Here is a 19,504-nt window from a genome sequence, read left to right on the forward strand (position 1 = left end):
ATTTATTTCACACTCAACCCTGAGGCATGCTTTGAACCAGTGCCCTCCCTCCTCCCACGCCGGGGCCGCCGAGCAACGTTTGCAGAGGACTGGGGTTGGAGGAGGGTGATCCCCGTATGGCGGGGACAGTGGGTGTCTGCAGATGTTGACAGCAACGAGTGGACTCAGGTTGCTCCGGGCTGGTACTGACGCCATCCCACAGCCCCCAATTCTCGAGAGGGACAAGAGACAACAGAGTCCTAAAGGAGCGGACTAGCAGCTGACGCGCCCCGGGGCAAACCCACGCAGCATCTCAGAGGCCACACGTCCGCAGGGAGGGGAAAGAGGGTTTGTCGCCTCACGCCACAAGCGTGGGCCGCCAGGGATGCGGCTCCCGCGTCAGCTTGAGCGTGTAGCTGCGCAGGCGCGGGCAGTGCGTGCGGAAGGCATGCAGCACGGAGGGTCGCACCACGCAGAAGCAGTGCACTTCGCGCAGGCCCACGCAGCGCTCTGCCAGCTCCTCCAGCGCGGCGTCCAGCTCGGCAGAGGCGGCAGCGCGCACCTCGAGCGCGCGCAAGGTTGCGGCGTAGTGGCGCGCTGCGAAGCGCACCGGGCCTACGGTGTCCCCAGAGAGGCTGAGGCGCAGCGCAGCCACGGGCACAGCAGGCTGCAGGACGCGTGTCACGCTCTCGGCAGGCAGAGCCGGCTCCAGCTCCAGCTCTACGGCCAGTCCAGGGTGGCGGCGGCTCAGCTCGGCCCAGGCTTCATTAGGCAGGGGCGACGCGCGTGCGTCTTCGGGACATGCGCACCGCAGGGCCAGGAGCTCAAAAGGTGCGCGGTCTGGCGCCGCCAGTGCCTCGAGCGCGGTGCGCGACAGGCTGGCCAGGTGCAGGCCGAGGGCGCGCAGGCAGGGGCAGGCCTCTAGTAGCTCCAGCACGGAGCCTGGCCCCACGCTGCCCACCAGCGTACTGTTATCCAGGAAAAGGCTGCAGAGCTTCGGGCAGCCGTGTGCCACCTGCAGCACCAGCGCGTCGTCCAGTGTGAAGGGCAAGCGCCTTAGGTCGAGGTGGCGCAGCGCGCGGGCGGCCCTACAGAGGGCGTGCACGGCGTCCAGGACGTCGCGACCCGAGTCGAAGAGCCGCTTTTCTCCGCGGCACTCCAGGCACAGGCCTCGCAGCTCGGGGTTACGGCCAGCCAGTGCAGTCAGCAACTCTATGGCCGCCAGGCGGCTCGGCTCCCTGGACGGCACAAATTCCAGACGTAGATTCTGAACGTGGTCCAGGCAAGCGGACAGGTACTGCGGCTGCATGCCTTCTAGCTCACAGTCGCAACTTGGGGGTAGAGTGGTGGAGAAAAGGCATCAGCCGGCCGAGTCCCCGCGACCTGGAGAGAGGCCTCTAACCCACCCCTCAGCCTGGGTTCCAGCTACCATCCCCACTTCCTGCCCCCTCCCCACATACCTCCCTGTCCCGACCATGCCTGGTCGCTCCAAGGTGATGCTAGAAGGGAACTCCCATCCTATCCATTTAGAAGACTTCAGATGCATCTGCCGCTGGTTGAAACCTTGCCACGGAGAGCCAATGATATTTTAAGAACAGGGCTTTCTCAGCGGTCTTTAAGGAGGGGGGGCGTGGCCTCTGGATTGCCAGGTTCACATTTGCCTCTGCTACTTCTCAGCTGAGTAAGGAAGTGATTAAATCTCTCTGCCTCAATTTTCTATCTGTGCAACGGAGATAATAATACCACCTATCTACCACATAAAGTTTTAGTGAGGATTAAATCAATTAATATGTGTAAGGCACTTAGAACAATGGTTGGTACACAGTTGGTGGCCAATAAATGTTAGAAATTATTACACTTTGGGGGGGGGCCCGTGCATGTGGAATCTTAGTTCCCTGACCAGGGATCGAACGCACGCCCCCTGAATTGGAAATGCCCAGTCAACCACTGGACCGCTGGAAGTCCTGATTACGCTTTTTAATATGGGGAGAGTCACTGTATCTCCCCAAGCCCTGACTCCACCGAGCCAGGGAGAAGGCGGGAGGGGGAGGAGCCTGCTCACCTGATGTTCGTGTTGTGCCACACAGTGCTGCAGGTGGCAGCGGCAGCCCAAGCTCTGCAAACCCTCGCGGCAGCGGCGCGGTCCCGCAGGGGCAGGTGACGGAAAATGAGTGCCAGCACCTCCTCCGGCAGTTGTTCTCCAGGCTCCGCCATGGCCGGGAGCAGGGTGGGGGTTCCGCTGCAGGAAGGCCAAAGTGTTGAGGGAAACACCTGGAGCCTACGCGTAGAAATGCTTGTGGCCCAGGAGCTGCTATGTAATTTGCAGAGCCCAGTGCAAAATGAAAATGTGGGTCTCTTTGTTCAAAACATTATTAAGGGTTTCAAGACAGTGACAGCAGAGCATTTAACCAAGTTATTAAACCAAGCCTGGGGCCCTGTGCAGTGCACAGGTCTCAGACCCATGAAGTCTGCCCTGGATGCCGAGGATCTCTGATTCTCCTTTAAACTACGTTCTCACTTGTTGAGCAAATCCACGTTTTATGCTATATTAGAAAGAACTCAACCACGACCGGTGCACCACGTTGATAAAGCCGAATACCGGATTTGGGATGATGCTATGGGATCTTTCTTCTAGTTACCAAAGTTTTCTCTGAGCAAGTTGGAAGGCGGATGCACAGGCTCTGACTCCAGACAACCACGTCCTCCCCCCAGCTCAGAGGGCCCAGACTAGTCTCACAGGGGTCACTGAACTGCTTGCCTCCCAATTTCGACCCTGAGTACTAGGGGAGGACTAAGCCCAAGCACCGAGGACCATTGAAATGAAGCATTCTCAAAGGGTGCGGGGCATCAGAATCACTTGGACACTTGTTCACACTACAGATTCCACGGCCCCACCTACTAAGTTAGGCTCTCCGAAAAGAGTAGGGCCCAGGAATCTGAATTTCAACAAGCGCCGGTGGATTCTACAGTTCCCAAGTTGAGAAACCCGGACCTAGCCCCCGCCAGTCACTAGAGAGTAACGATAGGGTTAATAGGGCGGGAGCATTAGGGAAAACTTTTAATTGGCAGAGACCACAAGCCAATCAGAAAGCAGGGACGCGGGTGGGGCACAACCGAATCCGCCCAGAGAAGGGAGGCTCTTTCGTCCACCTCGCAGGGGGAGGTGTCCCGAGAGCTTCCAAGAGAAGGCCGGCGGGGCGGAGAAAGTCTTGGGTTTCTGGGACCTGAGGAACCCTGGGTTCAAGTTCCGATCCTGAACCCCAAGCAGCCCAGGCTCCCGTTGGGCGGCTTAGGTTCAGCTGGAATTCGGCAGACCCACCTCAGAGAGAGCGCGGTCTTTGTTGGAAAATGTGCGTCCTCTTTGAAGTTGCCAATTTTAGTTTAAGGTCCTTAAAGGTTTTCGTACCCAACGTTTCACGCCACTGGCCAGTTTTCTATTTTCTAGGCTAACGGTCCCTGCTGGAATTTGCGCCTCGCGTATCCTGGGGCTTCTGATACCCTCCACCAGGCCTGAACTTGGACCCACCGGCACCCTGTTCAGAGTGTCAGGGAGTATCAGAGATCAGAGATCTTCGAGCTCTACCACACAGAAGGCACCAGAAACGTCTGGTCCTCAAGGGGCACCTCCTTGTTGATCCATCCGTTGCCCGCTGGAGGAAGAGGAGCAGCTCTCACCCTGGGGCCCTCCGGCCTCGTAAGAACCACAAGTCCTCGAAGTCCCTTGCCGCAGGCTGTTCTCCCTGCTGTTTAACCTCAGGCGCCAGTTTCTTACCTGCTCAGCGGACCAGGTGGGTTTTGCCCAGAGACTGGGGACTGGCGGCGGAGGACAGTGGTGGGAAGGAACCGCGGGGAGCCCGAGGGGCGGGACGCCGGGACAGAAGGGGCGGCTCGTACTGGGGCGCCGCCCCTGCGCTCCGCGCACACCCGGAAGCAGCGCGAATCCAGTGGAGCCGGGCGGGCGTGGGAATCCGGGACGAGCCGAGGCGGCCAGGTTAGTGCAGAGGGTGGGTGGGCTTCCCAGTGCCGGCAGGAGCCGAGGTGGATCCTGGCTCGGAAGCATGGGCGCGGCGCGGTTGTCATCCGCGGCTGCTCGGGTCAGGTGGTGGTGGTGGCCTATTGGGCTGTTTCCGTGGGAGGAGGGAGAGAGGGTACGGACCTTGGTCCCCGAAAGTTCCTTGTCCCAGTTAGGGGATTTCAAGGGGCGGCAGGACCCTGTGGGTGAGAGGACGGGGTGGGGCTGTTTCTGAACAGATATTTGAGCAGAAACCCTTTGCCCTCCCCGGCCAGTAGCAAGAGCAGAACTCCAGAACGAGGGAGGCCGGGGAGCTCCCCTCGAGAGCTCGGGAGCGGCCCAGCTGAGTAGGATGCTGGGACTCTCAGCCTGTCAGTCCTTGAGGGGCCACGCCCGCCAGCAGGCCGTCACCGTCCACCCGGCCAGAGGTGGGGCTACCCGGGGACTGTTAGGCCGTGTTAATAGAACGCTGCACCGGCTGGCTCCCGGTCATAGGGGCACATTTTCTTGAGTCGGTACCCAGCTAAGAGTTCCTGGAACCCAGCCCGGCCCCGCCCGCAGAGAGGCGGACTCTGGGTGGGTGGGGCGCGGGGCTTCCCGAGGAGGGGCTTCTTTGGAAGGACACGTAGAAAGGAGTTCCCAAGGGCGCGAAACGAGCCAAGGGCCCCGGCCGCTTCTCAAAGGTTGTCTGTCCTTCTCGACCTTTAGCCTGGCAGGCCTGTTTGACTTCTGTTTGACTTCTCCCATTTGTCCAGTCGTAGTGAGTGTGAGGGAGCTTCCCCCCTCCTCCAGGTTTTCAATGTCCCGCAGGTAGGCCTGCTGGGGAGACTTCCACCCTTACTTACCCATCCCTTCGGGCGGGACTGCATCTACGGGGTTTACATAAAGTAGAATATTGCTAAATACAGTGAAAATAGAAATCACGCCAAGTCTCCCCCTTCCCCAACAGAGGTAAACAATGGTAACTTCCTGTTAATTTCCAGACTATGGTTTTGGGTAAACACACAAGTATTAATATGTCTTCTACCAAAAGATTATGGGGGGGTGCTCAAAAGGTACATCCCTGTGCTCAGACGCAGGGTAGGGTTATCAAGTATCATTTTTCTTGCCAGGTCTGGGTGATGCTGGAGCGCCCCTTCCCAGGTACTGTCCCAGCTTTGGCTCTCACGTTAGGGTCTGGGGGCAGATCTGAAACACAGAATAAACAGAAATGATTTAGTTCACATAATGGAAAAGTCCAAGATGGGACACAGTGTGGCTAGGAGTGCACTTCTTCATCTCTTGGCTCTGTAGCCTCCTGCGCCAGTTTCATTCTCAGTCAGGCTCTTCCCAAGCAGTGGCAGAGGAGAACTACCCTTCCTTCTCGCTCAGCTTCAAGATAGGAAGGGAAACTTATGCCTCTTTCCTATTGATCCAGCCAAATTTGCAGGTTGATTTTGATTGGTCCAACTTGAATCCTATGCCCAACTCTGAACAAATCATTTCAGGAAGGCGAATGGAATATGCAGATTGGCTAGGCCTGTTTCACTTGCCCAGGCCTGGAGCTAGGGAGTGGAGTTAGCCCTTCCAACAGGCATGTGGATTGAGACAAGGGAAGAGGGAAGGCCCCAGAGGTCAGTCAGGATTGCGGGAGGAAATCTGGGCAGGCGCAAACTACAGGTGTCCTTTGAAGTGAAGCCTGGAGATATAGTAGGAATTCAGGTCAGAAAATCAAAGTGGGGGCTGTGGTCCCACAGGGATCCTGGGAGCTCAAATTTAAGCTGAGGGCATACCATACCAGCACATGGGTCTGGTTGTGCTGTGGGGCATGGGCACCATCCAGGATAAGGATGTCTCCAGTCAGCTTTGAAAAGAGAGACACTCGGGCTTCCCTGGTGGCGCAGTGGTTGGGGGTCCGCCTGCCAATGCAGGGGACGCGGGCTCGTGCCCCGGTTCGGGAGGATCCCGCATGCCGCAGAGCGGCTGGGCCCGTGGGCCATGGCTGCTGGGCCTGCGCGTCCGGAGCCTGTGCTCCGTGAGGGGAGGGGCCACAACAGTGAGAGGCCCGCGTACCGCAAAAAAAAAAAAAAAAAAAAAAAGAGAGAGAGACACCCTGGCCTGAGGAGGGAGCAGAACTTGTTGTTTCTGCTGCAACATTGTCCCTCTCCTCTTCCATCCCTGTGACCCTGGGCTCTTTCTCTGAGAAGACAGTGGAGAGACAGTCCTCACTGAAAACCTTGGCTGGGCTGGGCTGGTTTGGGCTGGGCTGTGCAGAGCCAGAAGCACAAGGGGCTGCCTGTGGGATGAGGAACTTACCCTCATAAGTATGCCAGCTGGGTGGGGACGGCTGGATGTCAGCTGAGGGGACAGCTCGGCCACGTGGGACTGGACAGTTGTCTCCAGAGCTGGGTTGAGGTGATCTGAATGCGTATCTCTGTCCCCAGGAGGCAAGATGGCGGCTGGGCCAAATGGGCTCGAGGAGTGGGTGGGCAGTGCCTACCTATTTGTGGAGTCCTCGCTGGACAAGGTGGTCTTGTCGGATGCCTACGCTCACCCGCAGCAGAAAGTGGCGGTGTACAGGGCTCTGCGGACTGCCCTGGCAGGTGCGTGAGTGGGCGGGCACTTGGAGAGGAAAGGCCGGCCTGGGGCCTTTTGTGGGCGGGGCCAGGGACTGAGACCTCACCTCTTCAACTCTGTGGGCCTGCGCTTAACCACCACTTTAAGGAAAAGATTCGTTAGGGAAGGGAGGAGGAGGACGCCTGGTTGTGTAGGGTCTGTCTTCTCTGTGTATGCATGTGTGCCCTCGGGTGTAGACTTGTGTCTCTTGTGTCTCTGTATGATCTATGTGTGCACTAACGTGCCCCTGCTCCATGCCCCCCACTCCCCGGATCAGCCCGCTCACTTCTGTCTACTAATCGCGCCTCTCTCTTCTTTTCCTCTCTCACTGCAGCACTCCTTGCCCAAGACCCCCTCCCCAGTACCTACCTTTCGGGTCCCCTTTTCCCATCTCAGGGCAGAGGCCACTGGAGGTTGAAGCCAATAGGGGGATCTGCCTCCGGCCTCAGAGCGACGAGAGCCTCTCTCCTTCCAGGGCGGGGGGAGCCACACTAGGAGGCCGAAAACCTGAGACCTCTCGCCCCCTGTTCCGCCAGCCACCTACCCAGAGGGCTTGGCTGCCCAGGGCAAATGCCCCTTTCTACCCTGCAAAGTCTCTTGCATGTCCTTTTTGCCCACCCTCATTTGGGGCTTCAGGATTGGGGATAGAGTAGCATACACTCCATCCTAGGGTGCTCCCTGTGATAGGTCCTGGCCTTTATTCTGGGTTGTTGCTGTTTGCATCCCAATTTGCTTCCCAGCTGGGAGCTCTGGCGTATAGCCGCGCCCCTAGGTCTGGGGATGGGGAGGGCGTCTTACCTGGGGCTTCATCCGTCCTCCGGGCTCTTGGAGAATGACCCCGCAGGGGGACCACATGCCACCTGACTGCCTGCCTTCGCAGAGAGTGGCGGGAGCCCCGACGTGCTGCAGATGCTCAAGATCCACCGCAGCGATCCGCAGCTGATCGTGCAGTTGCGTTTCAGCGGGCGCCAGGCCTGCGGCCGCTTCCTCCGCACCTACCGCGAGGGGGCACTGCGCGCCGCGCTGCAAGGGTGCTTGGCGGCGGAGCTGACCCTGCACTCCGTGCCGCTGCAACTGGAGCTGCGCGCCGGCGCGGAGCAGCTAGATGCCTTGCTGACCGACGAGGAGCGCTGTTTGAATTGCATCTTCGCCCAGAAGGTGCGGCCGGGCTGGGGCCAGGGTGGGGTGGGGATTCGCGGCTAAGACCCCCACCGACGCCGCACTCCCCTCCCTAGCCCGACCGGCTCCGGGATGAGGAACTAACAGAGTTGGAGGATGCGCTCAGGAATCTGACGTGCGGCTCGGGGGGCCAAGGGGGCGACGTGGAGGGCGCTCCGGCCCCCTCGCAGTCTCTGGCACCCTCTCCGTCGGAGGAGAAGCCACCGCCGCCGCCGCCGCCGCCGTCTGGCCAGACTTTTCTGTTCCATGGTCAGCCCGTAGGTGAGACTCCCGGAGAGAAGCAGAGGCAGCATCCTGGGGAGGATGGAGTTTGGGGAGGGGTGAGGTCTGCGCGGGATAGTCGCGGGGCGGAAATGGAAGGGTGTCCCGAGCTCACTCCGCTTCCCACTTCCCCTGCAGTGAACCGGCCGCTGAGCCTGCAGGACCAACAGACGTTCGCGCGCTCAGTGGGCCTCAAGTGGCGCAAGGTGGGGCGCTCCTTGCAGCGCGGCTGTCGTGCATTGCGGGACCCGGCGCTTGACTCACTGGCCTATGAATACGAGCGTGAAGGGCTGTATGAGCAGGCCTTCCAGCTGCTGCGGCGCTTCGTGCAGGCCGAGGGCCGCCGCGCCACGCTGCAGCGCCTGGTGGAGGCGCTCGAGGAGAACGAACTCACCAGCCTGGCAGAGGACTTGCTGGGCCTCGCAAATCCCCATGGCGGCCTGGCCTAGCCTGGGTACCAGAGAAAGGGGCAGTCGGCCAGTTGCCCAGCCAGGGTTTGGAGCACCTGGGTGACTGTAGGGTCCCTTCTAATGCTACTGCTGACCTCCTGTCCACCCACGGGACTCTGACGCCATACTTACAACCAGATATGGCTGCCCTCTCCAGGAGTCAGACAAGCACCCACAGTGTCTGCTGGGGTGCCACTGGGGGTTCTGTTCTAGATACTAGGATAGAGACAGAGCGTATGGGTGACCTGCTGCAAAAGGTCGACCTCACCTTTTCCCACCGCAGAAGAGGGGCTTTCAGCCAGACCTTACCTCTTCATTCATAGAACAATTCATTACTATTCATTAATTCAATATAATTCATTAAGGACCTGCTGTATCCTAGGCATCATCCTGGGTGCTGCAAATACCGTGGTGAACAAAACACACGAATCCTGCCTGTCCCCAGTTCACTCAGTCTGAGACTCTGAATATTAAGAAACAGTAATAAAATACTACCAGTTTTTTGATGTGAAAAATACAAGGAGTTGTGGGAGCAACTGAGCAGGGGCCTAACCCAGGTTAGGGGTTAGGCTTCCTGGAAGAGAAATGACTGTGAATGTTGTGGGTGGTGGAATGAGAGAAGGGCAATATTCTGGGCATGGTCAGCCTCAGGTGAGGTCTTGAGGAAGGTGAGAGGAAGGGATTTAGAACAGAAGGTTTAGAGTGGCTGGATCTAGGGGTGGGTGGATTTGCAGAGACCCATTGGTGAGTGGGGGAGGCAGAGAGCATGGGGTCAGGTAAGCCAATTTACAGAGTTTGGATTTTATCTGGAGGCTAGTGAGAGGCCTTTAAAAGGTTTTGGCAGTTAAGGCTGGGAGGCTGGTGAGGATGCAGAGAGAGAGAAAAGACAGTGCCCCAGGCTGGGGCAGTTAGCAGCAGAGATGGAGGGAAGGGATGAACATTGAGTTAGGACAAAGGACAACAGGCCTGGTGACACTGAATGAGGGAGGTGGGAGAGGACTCCAGAGTTTCTGCCTTTGCCAGTTGGAGGGAAGGTGGAGCTGCCTGCTGAGATAGGGGCCCTGGGGGAGGTGAAGTGCTTGCTCTGTTTGGGACAAGTTGGGCATGATGTTCCTGTAGAACATCCAGGGAGAGAGTCCAAGGATAGCTGGATCTATAGTTTTGAGTTCAGGAGAGTGTCGAGGCCCAGGATTCAGAAATGTACAGGTGGGAGTGGGTGGGGTGGCCCGGGGGAGGTCCTGAAGGTCACCAACCAGAAAAAAGAGCAACCCAAATTGGAAGGAGGAAAACCAGATTTGGAAGCCAGGGGAATACCCACCTGCTGTGATGGAGGCTGCAAATCTGTCAAAGCTGCGGAGTGTCCACTGGAGTCGGGGAAAAGGTTACTAGGTGGGGGCTGTTTCTGGGACATGGTGTGGACAGCCTGAAACCAGAACACAGGAGAGATGGGAGGTGAGGCAGCAGAGACAGCCGGAGTAGAGGACTCCTGAGAAGTCTGTGACCGGGAGAGTGAGGCTCAGGTCGGAGGGTTTATTTTGTAAGGGAGAATATTGGTGGGAAGAAGTCAGAAGGCGCAGTCACAGCCACTGGAAAGAGGATGGCACTGGGTAGCAGTGCTGGTTCTCACAGTCTGCCCTCATAAACTCTTGGGTGGGGCGGGGCGGGGTGGGGTGGGTGTTGTCTACTCCAGGCCCCACTGCATGGCTGGGACCTGGAGGCTCTGAGTTCCAGGAAGAGAGAGGTGGCAGCCAGAGCTGGGCAAGGCCTGGGCCCCAATCTCCAGAGCGCCTCTCTGCCCGCCTGTGTCCACATCAAACCCTTTGCTCACTGGTCTACTTCAAGAGTCCCCCAAGCTAAACAAATCCCTGCCAGCCCTACCTGGCCTGCAGTGGGCCCAGGCTTGGTTATTTCTTCCTGCAGGAGGTGATGATGGCCTGGGGCACTAGGGACTAAAGAACTCAGAACTGCCTCTGGAGAGACAGACTGAAGTGCTCACCTGTGAAGTTAAAGCAGACAGGGTTGGCCCCCCTCTCCTGCATCCAAGTGGATGGATAGGGAGAGGGGCAAGGGAGGACAGAGGAAAGAGTCTTGGACTGAATTCCAGAAGATCTGGGACAGTGCTCTTACCTTCTGCCTGTACGATCCTGGGCAAGTCACTTAACTCCCTGAGGGGCAGCGTCCCCATCTGGGCATAATCAATGACAGCTGCTGCCAGGGTTGTGAGAATTGCACACGCAGTTTTGTTGGTCCTTGTGTGCGTGGTGTGTCTGCTGGCGGGCATGGCAGAGCCAGGAGAAAGGAGGCAGCCATGTATCCGGGGCACTTTTTGGACCCTGTCTTGCGGAACCAGGGCTCCTGGAAAGCTGAGGAGAGGCACTTCCAAGGATGGCCTGGGAGGGGTCGATGCCAAGCCCTCCTGCGCTGGGGCTCCTGCCCAGCCCAGGCCCTTTCTGCTCCGGAGAGGCAGGGGTAGGGAAACTAACCAGAAAGGTTAGTGCTTCTTCCCGTCCCCCGGAAAGGCAGAATTGGGAAGTCTGAGCCTGCACGGAGACCAGAACTCACCTCTTTGAGCTTCCCAGAGAGAGCTGACCGTGAGGATCCCTCTCAGAGATTAGTCTCCACTCGGAGACAGCGCTCCGGCAGCGCCAGGGCGGAGCTGACTGAGCTCCAGATGTCCGGGCGCACACAGCTGTAGGGTCACGTGGCAGCGGCCCCGGCCCCCCTTCCTGCCAACGTTGCATTTGGCCCAGGCCCCGTCCATGGCCGCCCTTGGGACCCCGCGCTGAGCCCCGGAGGCCCCGGCATCCGGGGCCACGCCGCTCCCAAGGGCCGAACGTGTATCAGGATCCCAAGGACCTCCGTGGTGGGTAGGGATGAGTAGAAGGGATTCAGCCTCAACGCGGGAAGAGGGTGGGGCCGAGGCTCCGCGTCTCCCTGATCTGGCTCTGGGGCACCGTGCTAGGCCGGAGCTGAGAGGGTGGGAGTCGGCTATTAGGAGGAACTTCTTGCCCTTTCAGGGTGCCCATCCCGGTGGGGGGTCAGGGCCCAAAGTAGGAGGACAACGGAGGGGGATGAACAGCCGGCAGCTGGAGACCCCAGGCGTGTGGCCTCCCGCGCCCTACCCCCGGGGAGGGCGGGGCCGGAGCCCCTGCCGGCTGCTGGCTTCCTTGTCTTGAGCCCCTGACTGAGTCTCTCCGCAGGGGCCGCGGGCGCCTGCCAGGCGGACATGAGGCGGAGGCTGCGCCTACGCGGAGAAGCGTCGCTCACGCTGCTCCTCGGCGCCGCCCTCGGCCTCCTGCTCTATGCGCAGCGCGATGGCGCGGCCCCGACGACGAACGCGCCGCGAGCTCAAGGGAGGGCGGCGCCGGGGCCCACCCCGGGGCTCCGTGTATTTCAGGCGCCGGACGCGGGCGCAGCCCCGCCGGCCTACGAAGAGGATACGCCGGAGCCGCCCACGCCCACGGGACCTTTTGACTTTGGCCGCTATCTTCGAGCCAAGGACCAGCGGCGCTTCCCTCTCCTCATTAACCAGCCGCACAAGTGCCGAGGAAATGGCGCACCCCCCGGCGGACCCGACCTGCTCATCGCCGTCAAGTCGGTGGCTGCGGACTTCGAGCGGCGCCAAGCAGTGCGCCAGACGTGGGGGGCTGAGGGTCGCGTGCAGGGGGCGCTAGTGCGCCGGGTGTTTTTGCTGGGCGTGCCCCGGGGCGCGGGCACAGACGGGGCAGACGCGGAGGGGGCGGGCACTCGAACGCACTGGAGCGCCCTGCTGCGTGCTGAGAGCCGTGCGTACGCGGACATCCTGCTCTGGGCCTTCGACGACACTTTCTTCAACCTAACGCTCAAGGAGATCCATTTTCTGGCCTGGGCCTCCGCCTACTGCCCCGACGTGCGCTTCGTCTTTAAGGGCGACGCCGACGTGTTTGTGCACGTGGGAAACCTGCTGGAGTTCCTGGCACCAAGGGACCCGGAGCAGGACCTGCTTGCAGGTGACGTGATAGTGCAGGCGCGGCCAATCCGCGTGCGGGCCAGCAAGTACTACATCCCTGAGGCTGTGTACGGCCTGCCCGCCTACCCGGCCTACGCAGGCGGTGGCGGCTTCGTTCTCTCGGGGGCCACGCTGCGCCGCCTGGCCGGTGCCTGCGCGCAGGTTGAGCTTTTCCCCATTGACGACGTCTTTTTGGGCATGTGTCTACAGCGCCTGCGTCTCACGCCTGAGCCTCACCCTGCTTTCCGCACCTTTGGCATCCCTCGACCTTCAGCCGCTCCGCACCTCCGCACCTTCGACCCCTGCTTTTACCGCGAGCTGGTTGTAGTGCACGGGCTCTCGGCTGCTGACATATGGCTTATGTGGCACTTGCTGCACCGGCCACACGGGCCAGCCTGTGCGCGTCCATGGCCTGTCGCTGCGGGTCCCTTCCAGTGGGGCCCCTAGCCACCTGTCACAGCTCTAAGCCCCCCTCATTCAGACCCAGGAGGTAAGTGGGAGGTAGCTTGAAGGGTAGGTTTCCCAGGCGGATTAGTGCTGTGTATGTGGTTCTTCCCCAGAAAGGGGCATCCAGGTGTCTTCCTCCAGAAGGTCCCAGGGAGTGAAGATTGAGGTTGGTTCCTGCTGACACACCCTATTGGGAGGTGATCTGGAACCAATCTAATGGTGGCCCTTTGAGACAGCCAGGGCTGAGGTGGTGGAGAACCAGGCTCTTTGCCAAGCAGGTGAACGTGCTTGGTCCTCCTAGTAGGGATGTGGGTGGGGGTGGGGGTGGCAGAGGCTCATGGAATCTGACCATACTTCTTAGTTTGGAACCCCTAGAGTGAGGCCAACAAATGCAGATCTTTCTCAAGGCTGGACCCCACAGGGATGGGTAGGGGCCTGGCCTCAGTCCTCATGGAACCGGCAGCCATTCTGCCACAACTCAATCTGAAAGTAGGCGTTTTGCTTCCTATTTGCCCCTTCAAACTGCATTCTTAGCCACGTCTAGGTCTTTAGATCTGCTTTCCTGGGGCCAAGCCCTCCTGAGCCCTGGGCTAGCTGGAACATTAGGGATGGAGACACACAGGGACTGAGCGCATTGTCCTACCTAGTCTTCCCCCATATCCAGCTACCCACCTACACCCACACAACTGTGCCATTCTCTCACTGGAGCCTGTGCTACCCCCTTCAGAGGAGCCAAGGAACCTTTTTCTAAGAGGACTCCTCCAGCTGTAAGTTTCCCCATATTCTTCAACCACCCCCTTTCTCAAAAAAACCAACGCCTCCACGCTCATTTTAGTATAAACATCCCAGCAACAGCACATGGGGAGCTGTCGTGGAGGGCATAGGTCTTTATTGGAGGAGGGGTATGGGCAGGGCATGAGGAAGGTTCCCCCATGCTAGGAAGATGGGAACAGTCCTGGCTGCCCCACAGTGGGATGTGTGAGAGTCTCTGGCCAGGCCACAGTCCACACGGGAAGACACCAGTCACAAAGTCATGGGAACGCCACACAAACCTGGCTGTAGGCCCAGGCACCACACAGGCGCCCAGGGCAGGTCCCCTGCACATTCACTGTTAAACTATACAGGATGAGGCTGTACATGAGTTAATTACAAAAGAGTCATATTTACAAAAATCTGTACACACATTTGAAAAACTCACAAAATTGTCATCTATGTATCACAAGTTGCTAGACCAAAATATTAAAAATGGGATAAAATTATACATTTCTCTTCTCAATTCTTTTCAAAAGGATTAATATTTTTAAAGCACATATGCTACTTTCCTTAGCAAGTCCCACGAAGAGACTGAGCAGCCCAGCCCTCCATGAGCCCCAGGGGCCTTGAGCCGTGAATGGGCCCGGCCAGGGGACACTGCCCAGAGCTGAGGCAGGGGGGCCAAGCCCACAGTGCAGAACAGAATGCTGAAACACAAAAAAAGAAGGAAGATGTCTTTGGCTAAAACTTTGGCATTAAAACAAAGAGGCAAACAGGATGGAAACATGCAGCCCTGCCAGCCAGGTTGGGGCAGAGTAGGGGAACAGGCGGCCTTGAAGGCTGGCTCCAAGAGGGGTGGGAACCAGGCCTGGGCATGTACCTTGATGGTAGAAAGTTGTGTTTCAACCAGTTGGGTGTGCCTACTGGGCCTGGCAGGGAGCACGTGCAAGAAAGAAACAGGGAAGGGCAAGTGGGCCACCTTGGCCACAGCCAGCTCATCAAGTAACTAAAGTGGATGTAGTGCAAAAGTTGCAACCAAGTACTACGGACATGCTACCTGCTTGCCTTAAGGGTCATGTGGCAATGTTGGGCCAAAGGCAGGACCCTGTCCTTGTCTGGGTGCCTGTGTCCTCAGCCAGAGAAAGAGCCCCAAGTTTTCCCAATGTGTCAGGGACAGGGGAGACAGAACCCTGTCTCCTTACACGTTAGTCGAGAGCTCCTGGGTCCAGGTATCAAGGCTCAGAGTTTGTGCTTCTCTTTGCAGTCTGTGTCCCCTGTTGGCACCAGCAGGCTGAGATCGCACAGAAGAATACTTGGGCCTCTCACCCCATGGCAGAGCACCCAGCCTGAGCCCCACCTCAAAATATCACAACAGCCCTTCCACACTGGCAAGGTGTCCAAGAAAACCCACAGGGTGGCCTGCTGAACAGGATGCGATACACAGTTCCATGGGGCAGAGGGGCATGGGTGGTGATGTTCCTAGGGGAGTTCCGCAGTTCTCAGGTGGGCACCAGGCCTGGGGGGGCCATAAAGGGTCACTGAGGCAATGTGGTTGTTCTGCATGACCTGTTATGAGAAGAGGACAGCGAATCAAGGGGGAGGAGTTGAAGGGATGTAAGCAGAGCAGGCAATCAGACCCACAAAAACCGGCAGTGGCATCAGTCCTGTGCTGTGACTGAAGAGAAGGGACTTGAGGCAGCTCCTGTGCACAGGGGCTGGAGGTTGTGTGTGCAACCCACCTGCACACGGGGCTGGACTGACCCCTCAACACCCCCCAACTCATGCTAAGGGGGTCATCTCTGCTCCTGTGTCTGCCTGTTTCTCTGGGATATATAAACTTCACCACACCCATTTGTCCAGTCCTTCTGGAACTGCTAGAGGTCTGCTGAAGGTATGGCATCCAGATGGGAAAACAGGGGCAGCCCATTCTTCTCCCAAGCCAGTGGGGCCTCTATAGCCACTCATCCCACAGCACGTTCATTCACATGGCATTTAAAGGCCCCCAACACACCCGGACTGAGCCCCACTTGCTCTGTGGTTACCTTTCCTATTGTACTCACATTTTCAAATATAAATGTGGTATCCCCATTTCCTCTCATCTTGTTGGATTAACCTGCCCAGCAGGGCCCTCAGGCCCTCCCCAATCTCCCTCTCAATCACTTGCCTGTCCTCGCCATGACCACCGGCCACTCAACCCCCAGGGCTTACCTCAAAGATCATCCGCTGAAGACCAAAGCAGAACGTGGAGCCAAATGGGTTGGTGTTGTTTGGGGAGGAGGACCTGAGGCCGGGGAAGCCACAGTTAGAGGGGCAGACAGAGGCCAAGGCCAGGCAGGGCATCCAGTTCCTTTTGGGATGGGGGCTATTAGCCAGTGGTCCCTCATGGCTGTGAGTGTTTCCCACACAGGCCCTTGAGGTCCTAGGCATAGTGATGGGCCTCATTCAAGCACCAAATCCTACATAGTCCAGCTGGCACAGAAAGTTAACATGCAGTTGGACTGGAGTGGTGCAAAGTCAGGAGGGAGAGGGAACGTCAGGCAGGATGCAACCAGGTATTGGGCTGTGAACTAAAGCAGGTTGCAGCTTTGATAGGGAAAAGGGGGCCCAGGACAGCTAGTCAAAACTGCCTCCCTTTCTGAATAACTAGAGGCAAAAAGGTTCCCATACCTGGAGATAGGTGGGAGAGGGGGGAGCTATCCCAAGGGGCAGCCTCTCTGGTGTGAGTAAACATGCAGAACAGCTGGCCTAGTCCTAACACGCAGGGTTGCAGCAGGAAGCATGTTTGTGGCAACATCAGAAGTTTGCCGTTTCTGTCATTAAGCCATACCCACTGCTAGGGCTCCCTGGGCCTTCTGGGCTGTGAGGACCCGGATGGGGTGATCAGAGGCAGCAACCTCCCACTCACCTGTGCAGGACAACAGGCTTCTCCACAGGGTGGCCCAGGAGGTCCTGGATGTTGTCCCACTGTAAGAGGGATGCGGGTGACAGGGGATTAGCAGGGACCCGACCCTACCCGTGACAAATGGCTGGCCCAAAGGACATGGGAACCCAGACTGCTGGCAGACTCATGCCTACCTCATTTTCAGACTGCATCAGGTGGGAAAATAGGAGCTTACCTTGCTGTAGGTCGTGCATGTTTCTGTCTGACCATCTGTGTTTTCTGAAAAGACAACACAGGGTGGTTGGTATCTGGCCTGGCCCGGATTCAGTTCCACACCTGCTCAGGTAGATGTCTCAGCCCACCTGTGACCCCAGCCCTAGCCACCCTATGCACTGGGATTGAAGTTTGGAAACCAGCAATCCCATGGTCACAGGATAAGACCTTGAGGGCCTCCAGGAGACTACAGACGAAGAACACTGTGGCCCCCAGAACACAGAGCCCAACCCAGAGGAGCTGAGGCTATGGGCAGGAGCAGGTGGGCAAAGACGCCACAAACCCAACCACTGCCACCCTCTCTGCGTGGATCAATCTCTTCTCATCATGAGAGATTGATTCTAAAATCCTTTCCTTACCCTGAGGACACTGACTACTCACCTCTCTTTACGGTTAGTGGGATCTTGAACTCACAGCGGTGATAACTAGAGAAAGAAGGCAGATGGGTAAAGGCTGAACCCCTTGGGAGGCCTTGACCACCCCCACATCTCAACTCTGCACCCCAGGAAAAACAGGATCAAGCACACTTGCCCAAAGCCCTGGCTCTGGGCCTGACACTGTTCCCTGGGAGAGGCCAGATCTGGGCACTGGAGTCAAACCAAAAAGGGCACAGCTTGGGGGCTCTGAAGACCCTATCACCTCAGATAAGAGGCCAAGCTTTCTGAATCTATTTCCCTATTTGTAAAATGGGCATAAATGGAGAGATATAAGGAAATGGGTACTATACCAGGAACAGAGCCAACACTCAGGAAATGTTTGCTTTCCATGAAATAGCAAACATCCAAAGCCACAAGCTCTCTTTCCTGGAGGGGCAGGTACAGGTATACTCACATATTAAAATTATAATGTCCAGGGTAATTGGTGTGTAGGACAAATTTCTTCACTTTGTGTGTATTCGCATCAAAGAGGATGTCCTGGGATAGAAAACAAGGATGCCCAAGTGGGGAAAGTTACTGAGGCAGGGCAGGGGACTTTCGAGGGCATGTCCAACTTAGAGACACCCACTCCACAATGGGGATGCCCTTGGGGAACAGCTTTCTCCCAAATAACAATCAAGGGGACAGCTGAGGCTGAGTGCGAAGGGATGACGACATACACCGAACCATCTACAGGCCTCGTCATTCCAAACCTTGTACCAGTAGGCCCAAAAGGCACAAGGGACTACAGCTCCCACTGCTTGGGAACTCAAACACGGTCAGGGATATCTTTCCTGACCAAAAACACCTGATAAAAAATGTAACCGAGTGCTTGCTTCAGCAGCACATATACTAAAGTTGGAACGATACAGAGAAGATTAGCATGGCCCCTGCACAAGGATGACATGCAAATTCGTAAAGTGTTCCATATTTTTTAAAAGATGTTAAAAAGGGCTTCCCTGGTGGCGCAGTGGTTGAGAGTCCGCCTGCCAATGCAGGGGACACGGGTTCATGACCCGGTCCGGGAAGATCTCACATGCCGCGGAGCGGCTGGGACTGTGAGCCATGGCCGCTGAGCCTGTGCGTCTGGAGCCTGTGCTCCGCAACAGGAGAGGCCACAACAGTGAGAGGCCCGTGTACCGCAAAAAAAAAAAAAAAAAAAAAAAAGTAACCAAGCACAGATTTTGGCTTACAGGCTAACAAGAAGATTCAGGGGCCACCTGACTCTCAAGGGACTCAAGGCACCTGGCTATTCTGAATGCCATGACCTGCCAGACCCTTCTGGCTTCCACAGGCCCTCTCTGTGGGAGTCAGCAACCCTTGGAACTGAAGTAAAGGCTAGCCTCTAGCCAGGACTCAGACCTGGATTTGACACTGCCTATCAAACACCTCTTCGTACCCCGCCACACGCTTCTCAGGTTCACATCCTGTCAGCTGTTCTGCCTGAGACCCCAGGGTTACCCCTGACTCCAGCCCTCCACCAATAGCCACACCATGTCCCATCAGGGCTGGTCCATTCGCTCCATCTTCCCTGACACCTATCATCACTGGCCCTTGAACTCAAAAAGAGGTTCAGCTTGGGACTTCCCTGGTGGCGCAATGGTTAAGACTCCACGCTCCCAATGCAGGGGGCCCGGGTTCGATCCCTGGTCAGGGAACTAGATCTCACATGCATGCTGCAACTAAGGAGCCCGCCTGCCACAACTAAGGAGCCGGTGAGCCCCAACTAAGAAGCACACGTGCTGCAACTAAAGAAGCTGGCGAGCTGCAACTAAGGAGTCTGCCTGCTGCAGCTAAGACCCAGTGCAACCAAATAAATAAATAAAATAAACATTAAAAAAAAAAAAAAGAGGTTCAGCTTACAACAGTGCCATTCCCTCCTGCCACCATCCTACCCTCAAGAGTTTATGATCCCATTGCCTCTCCCCTGCTACTCCCGGCTCCTCTTTGGTCTTTTCCACACTGGCAGACCCAGTCCTCCTCCTTTCTCCCTCTCTGGAGTGTACCATTTCTTTGCTGCTTCAGGGTCCCAGGCCCTAGAAAGCTGAAAGGTTAGAAAACCCAATATCCAGGATAGCCCTGCCCTCTGAGCTCTATCCTGCTGGTGCAGTTTTCTTTACACTATCATTTCTCTCACACACACATCTACCAGCTGGACTGTCAGCACTGATGGCCACAGCTCCATTCAGCACCGTACGTCCAGAGCACAGGGCCGCAGCAATGCCTCTGGGGCGATCCCCTAAAAATACACGAGCACACTCCCAGACTTTA

At 57.4% G+C, this 19,504-nt stretch overlaps 4 protein-coding genes across 10 annotated transcripts in view; 2 read left to right on the top strand and 2 right to left on the bottom strand.

The window, feature by feature from the left end:
* Positions 1–8: 8 nt before the first annotated feature.
* On the bottom strand, positions 9–3,808 carry FBXL8 (F-box and leucine rich repeat protein 8). Of its 3 annotated transcripts, XM_079906445.1 has the most exons (3): positions 3,752–3,808; positions 2,042–2,218; positions 9–1,310 (listed from the first exon to the last, which is right to left on the bottom strand). In XM_079906445.1, exons 2-3 carry the CDS (start codon positions 2,191–2,193, stop codon positions 338–340), a joined length of 1,125 nt encoding a protein of 374 aa, XP_079762571.1. In that variant the 5' UTR covers positions 2,194–2,218; positions 3,752–3,808; the 3' UTR covers positions 9–337. The 3 variants fall into 3 exon arrangements, with proteins under 3 accessions (XP_079762571.1, XP_079762573.1, XP_079762572.1); XM_079906447.1 differs by lacking the exon at positions 3,752–3,808 and having other exon boundaries at positions 9–1,542; positions 2,042–2,170; XM_079906446.1 differs by lacking the exons at positions 2,042–2,218; positions 3,752–3,808 and adding an exon at positions 1,440–1,973.
* Positions 3,637–9,107, top strand: TRADD (TNFRSF1A associated via death domain). 2 transcript variants are annotated; one of them, XM_079906453.1, is made up of 5 exons: positions 3,637–3,767; positions 6,415–6,573; positions 7,467–7,744; positions 7,822–8,026; positions 8,165–9,107. In XM_079906453.1, exons 2-5 carry the CDS (start codon positions 6,423–6,425, stop codon positions 8,473–8,475), a joined length of 945 nt encoding a protein of 314 aa, XP_079762579.1. In that variant the 5' UTR covers positions 3,637–3,767; positions 6,415–6,422; the 3' UTR covers positions 8,476–9,107. The 2 variants fall into 2 exon arrangements, with proteins under 2 accessions (XP_079762579.1, XP_079762578.1); XM_079906452.1 differs by lacking the exon at positions 3,637–3,767 and adding an exon at positions 3,918–3,970.
* Positions 9,108–11,209: 2,102 nt separating this feature from the next.
* On the top strand, positions 11,210–12,925 carry B3GNT9 (UDP-GlcNAc:betaGal beta-1,3-N-acetylglucosaminyltransferase 9). Its single transcript, XM_079907370.1, has 2 exons — positions 11,210–11,338; positions 11,676–12,925. The coding sequence occupies exon 2, from the start codon at positions 11,702–11,704 to the stop codon at positions 12,908–12,910; it is 1,209 nt and encodes a 402-aa protein (XP_079763496.1). The 5' UTR covers positions 11,210–11,338; positions 11,676–11,701; the 3' UTR covers positions 12,911–12,925.
* Positions 12,926–13,003: 78 nt separating this feature from the next.
* PHAF1 (phagophore assembly factor 1) overlaps positions 13,004–19,504 on the bottom strand; it is a 29,011-nt gene continuing 22,510 nt past the window's right edge. For 3 of the 4 annotated variants that reach the window (XM_079907374.1, XM_079907373.1, XM_079907372.1), the window contains exons 12-17: positions 17,649–17,731; positions 17,199–17,242; positions 16,780–16,823; positions 16,569–16,627; positions 15,872–15,944; positions 13,004–15,229 (exon numbers count right to left, since the gene is read on the bottom strand). In XM_079907374.1, coding sequence (XP_079763500.1) covers positions 15,143–15,229; positions 15,872–15,944; positions 16,569–16,627; positions 16,780–16,823; positions 17,199–17,242; positions 17,649–17,731 — 390 coding nt within the window. In that variant the 3' untranslated portion in view covers positions 13,004–15,142. The remainder of the gene's footprint in view (positions 15,230–15,871; positions 15,945–16,568; positions 16,628–16,779; positions 16,824–17,198; positions 17,243–17,648; positions 17,732–19,504) is intronic. The other variant, XM_079907371.1, reaches the window with a different exon arrangement.

This window comes from Stenella coeruleoalba, assembly GCF_951394435.1.
Source record: "Stenella coeruleoalba genome assembly, chromosome: 20".
NCBI classification, from domain to species: Eukaryota; Metazoa; Chordata; class Mammalia; order Artiodactyla; family Delphinidae; genus Stenella; species Stenella coeruleoalba.

Bases quoted from the DNA above. Each gene is read 5' to 3' on its own strand.
- B3GNT9 (XM_079907370.1), top strand. From the start codon at position 11,702: ATGAGGCGGAGGCTGCGCCTACGCGGAGAAGCGTCGCTCACGCTGCTC.
- TRADD (XM_079906453.1), top strand. From the start codon at position 6,423: ATGGCGGCTGGGCCAAATGGGCTCGAGGAGTGGGTGGGCAGTGCCTAC. The intron at 6,574-7,466 runs GTGCGTGAGTGG...CTGCCTTCGCAG, and splicing joins TCTGCGGACTGCCCTGGCAG to AGAGTGGCGGGAGCCCCGAC. The intron at 7,745-7,821 runs GTGCGGCCGGGC...TCCCCTCCCTAG, and splicing joins ATTGCATCTTCGCCCAGAAG to CCCGACCGGCTCCGGGATGA.
- FBXL8 (XM_079906445.1), bottom strand. From the start codon at position 2,193: ATGGCGGAGCCTGGAGAACAACTGCCGGAGGAGGTGCTGGCACTCATT. The intron at 1,311-2,041 runs GTGAGCAGGCTC...TCTACCCCCAAG, and splicing joins TGGCACAACACGAACATCAG to TTGCGACTGTGAGCTAGAAG.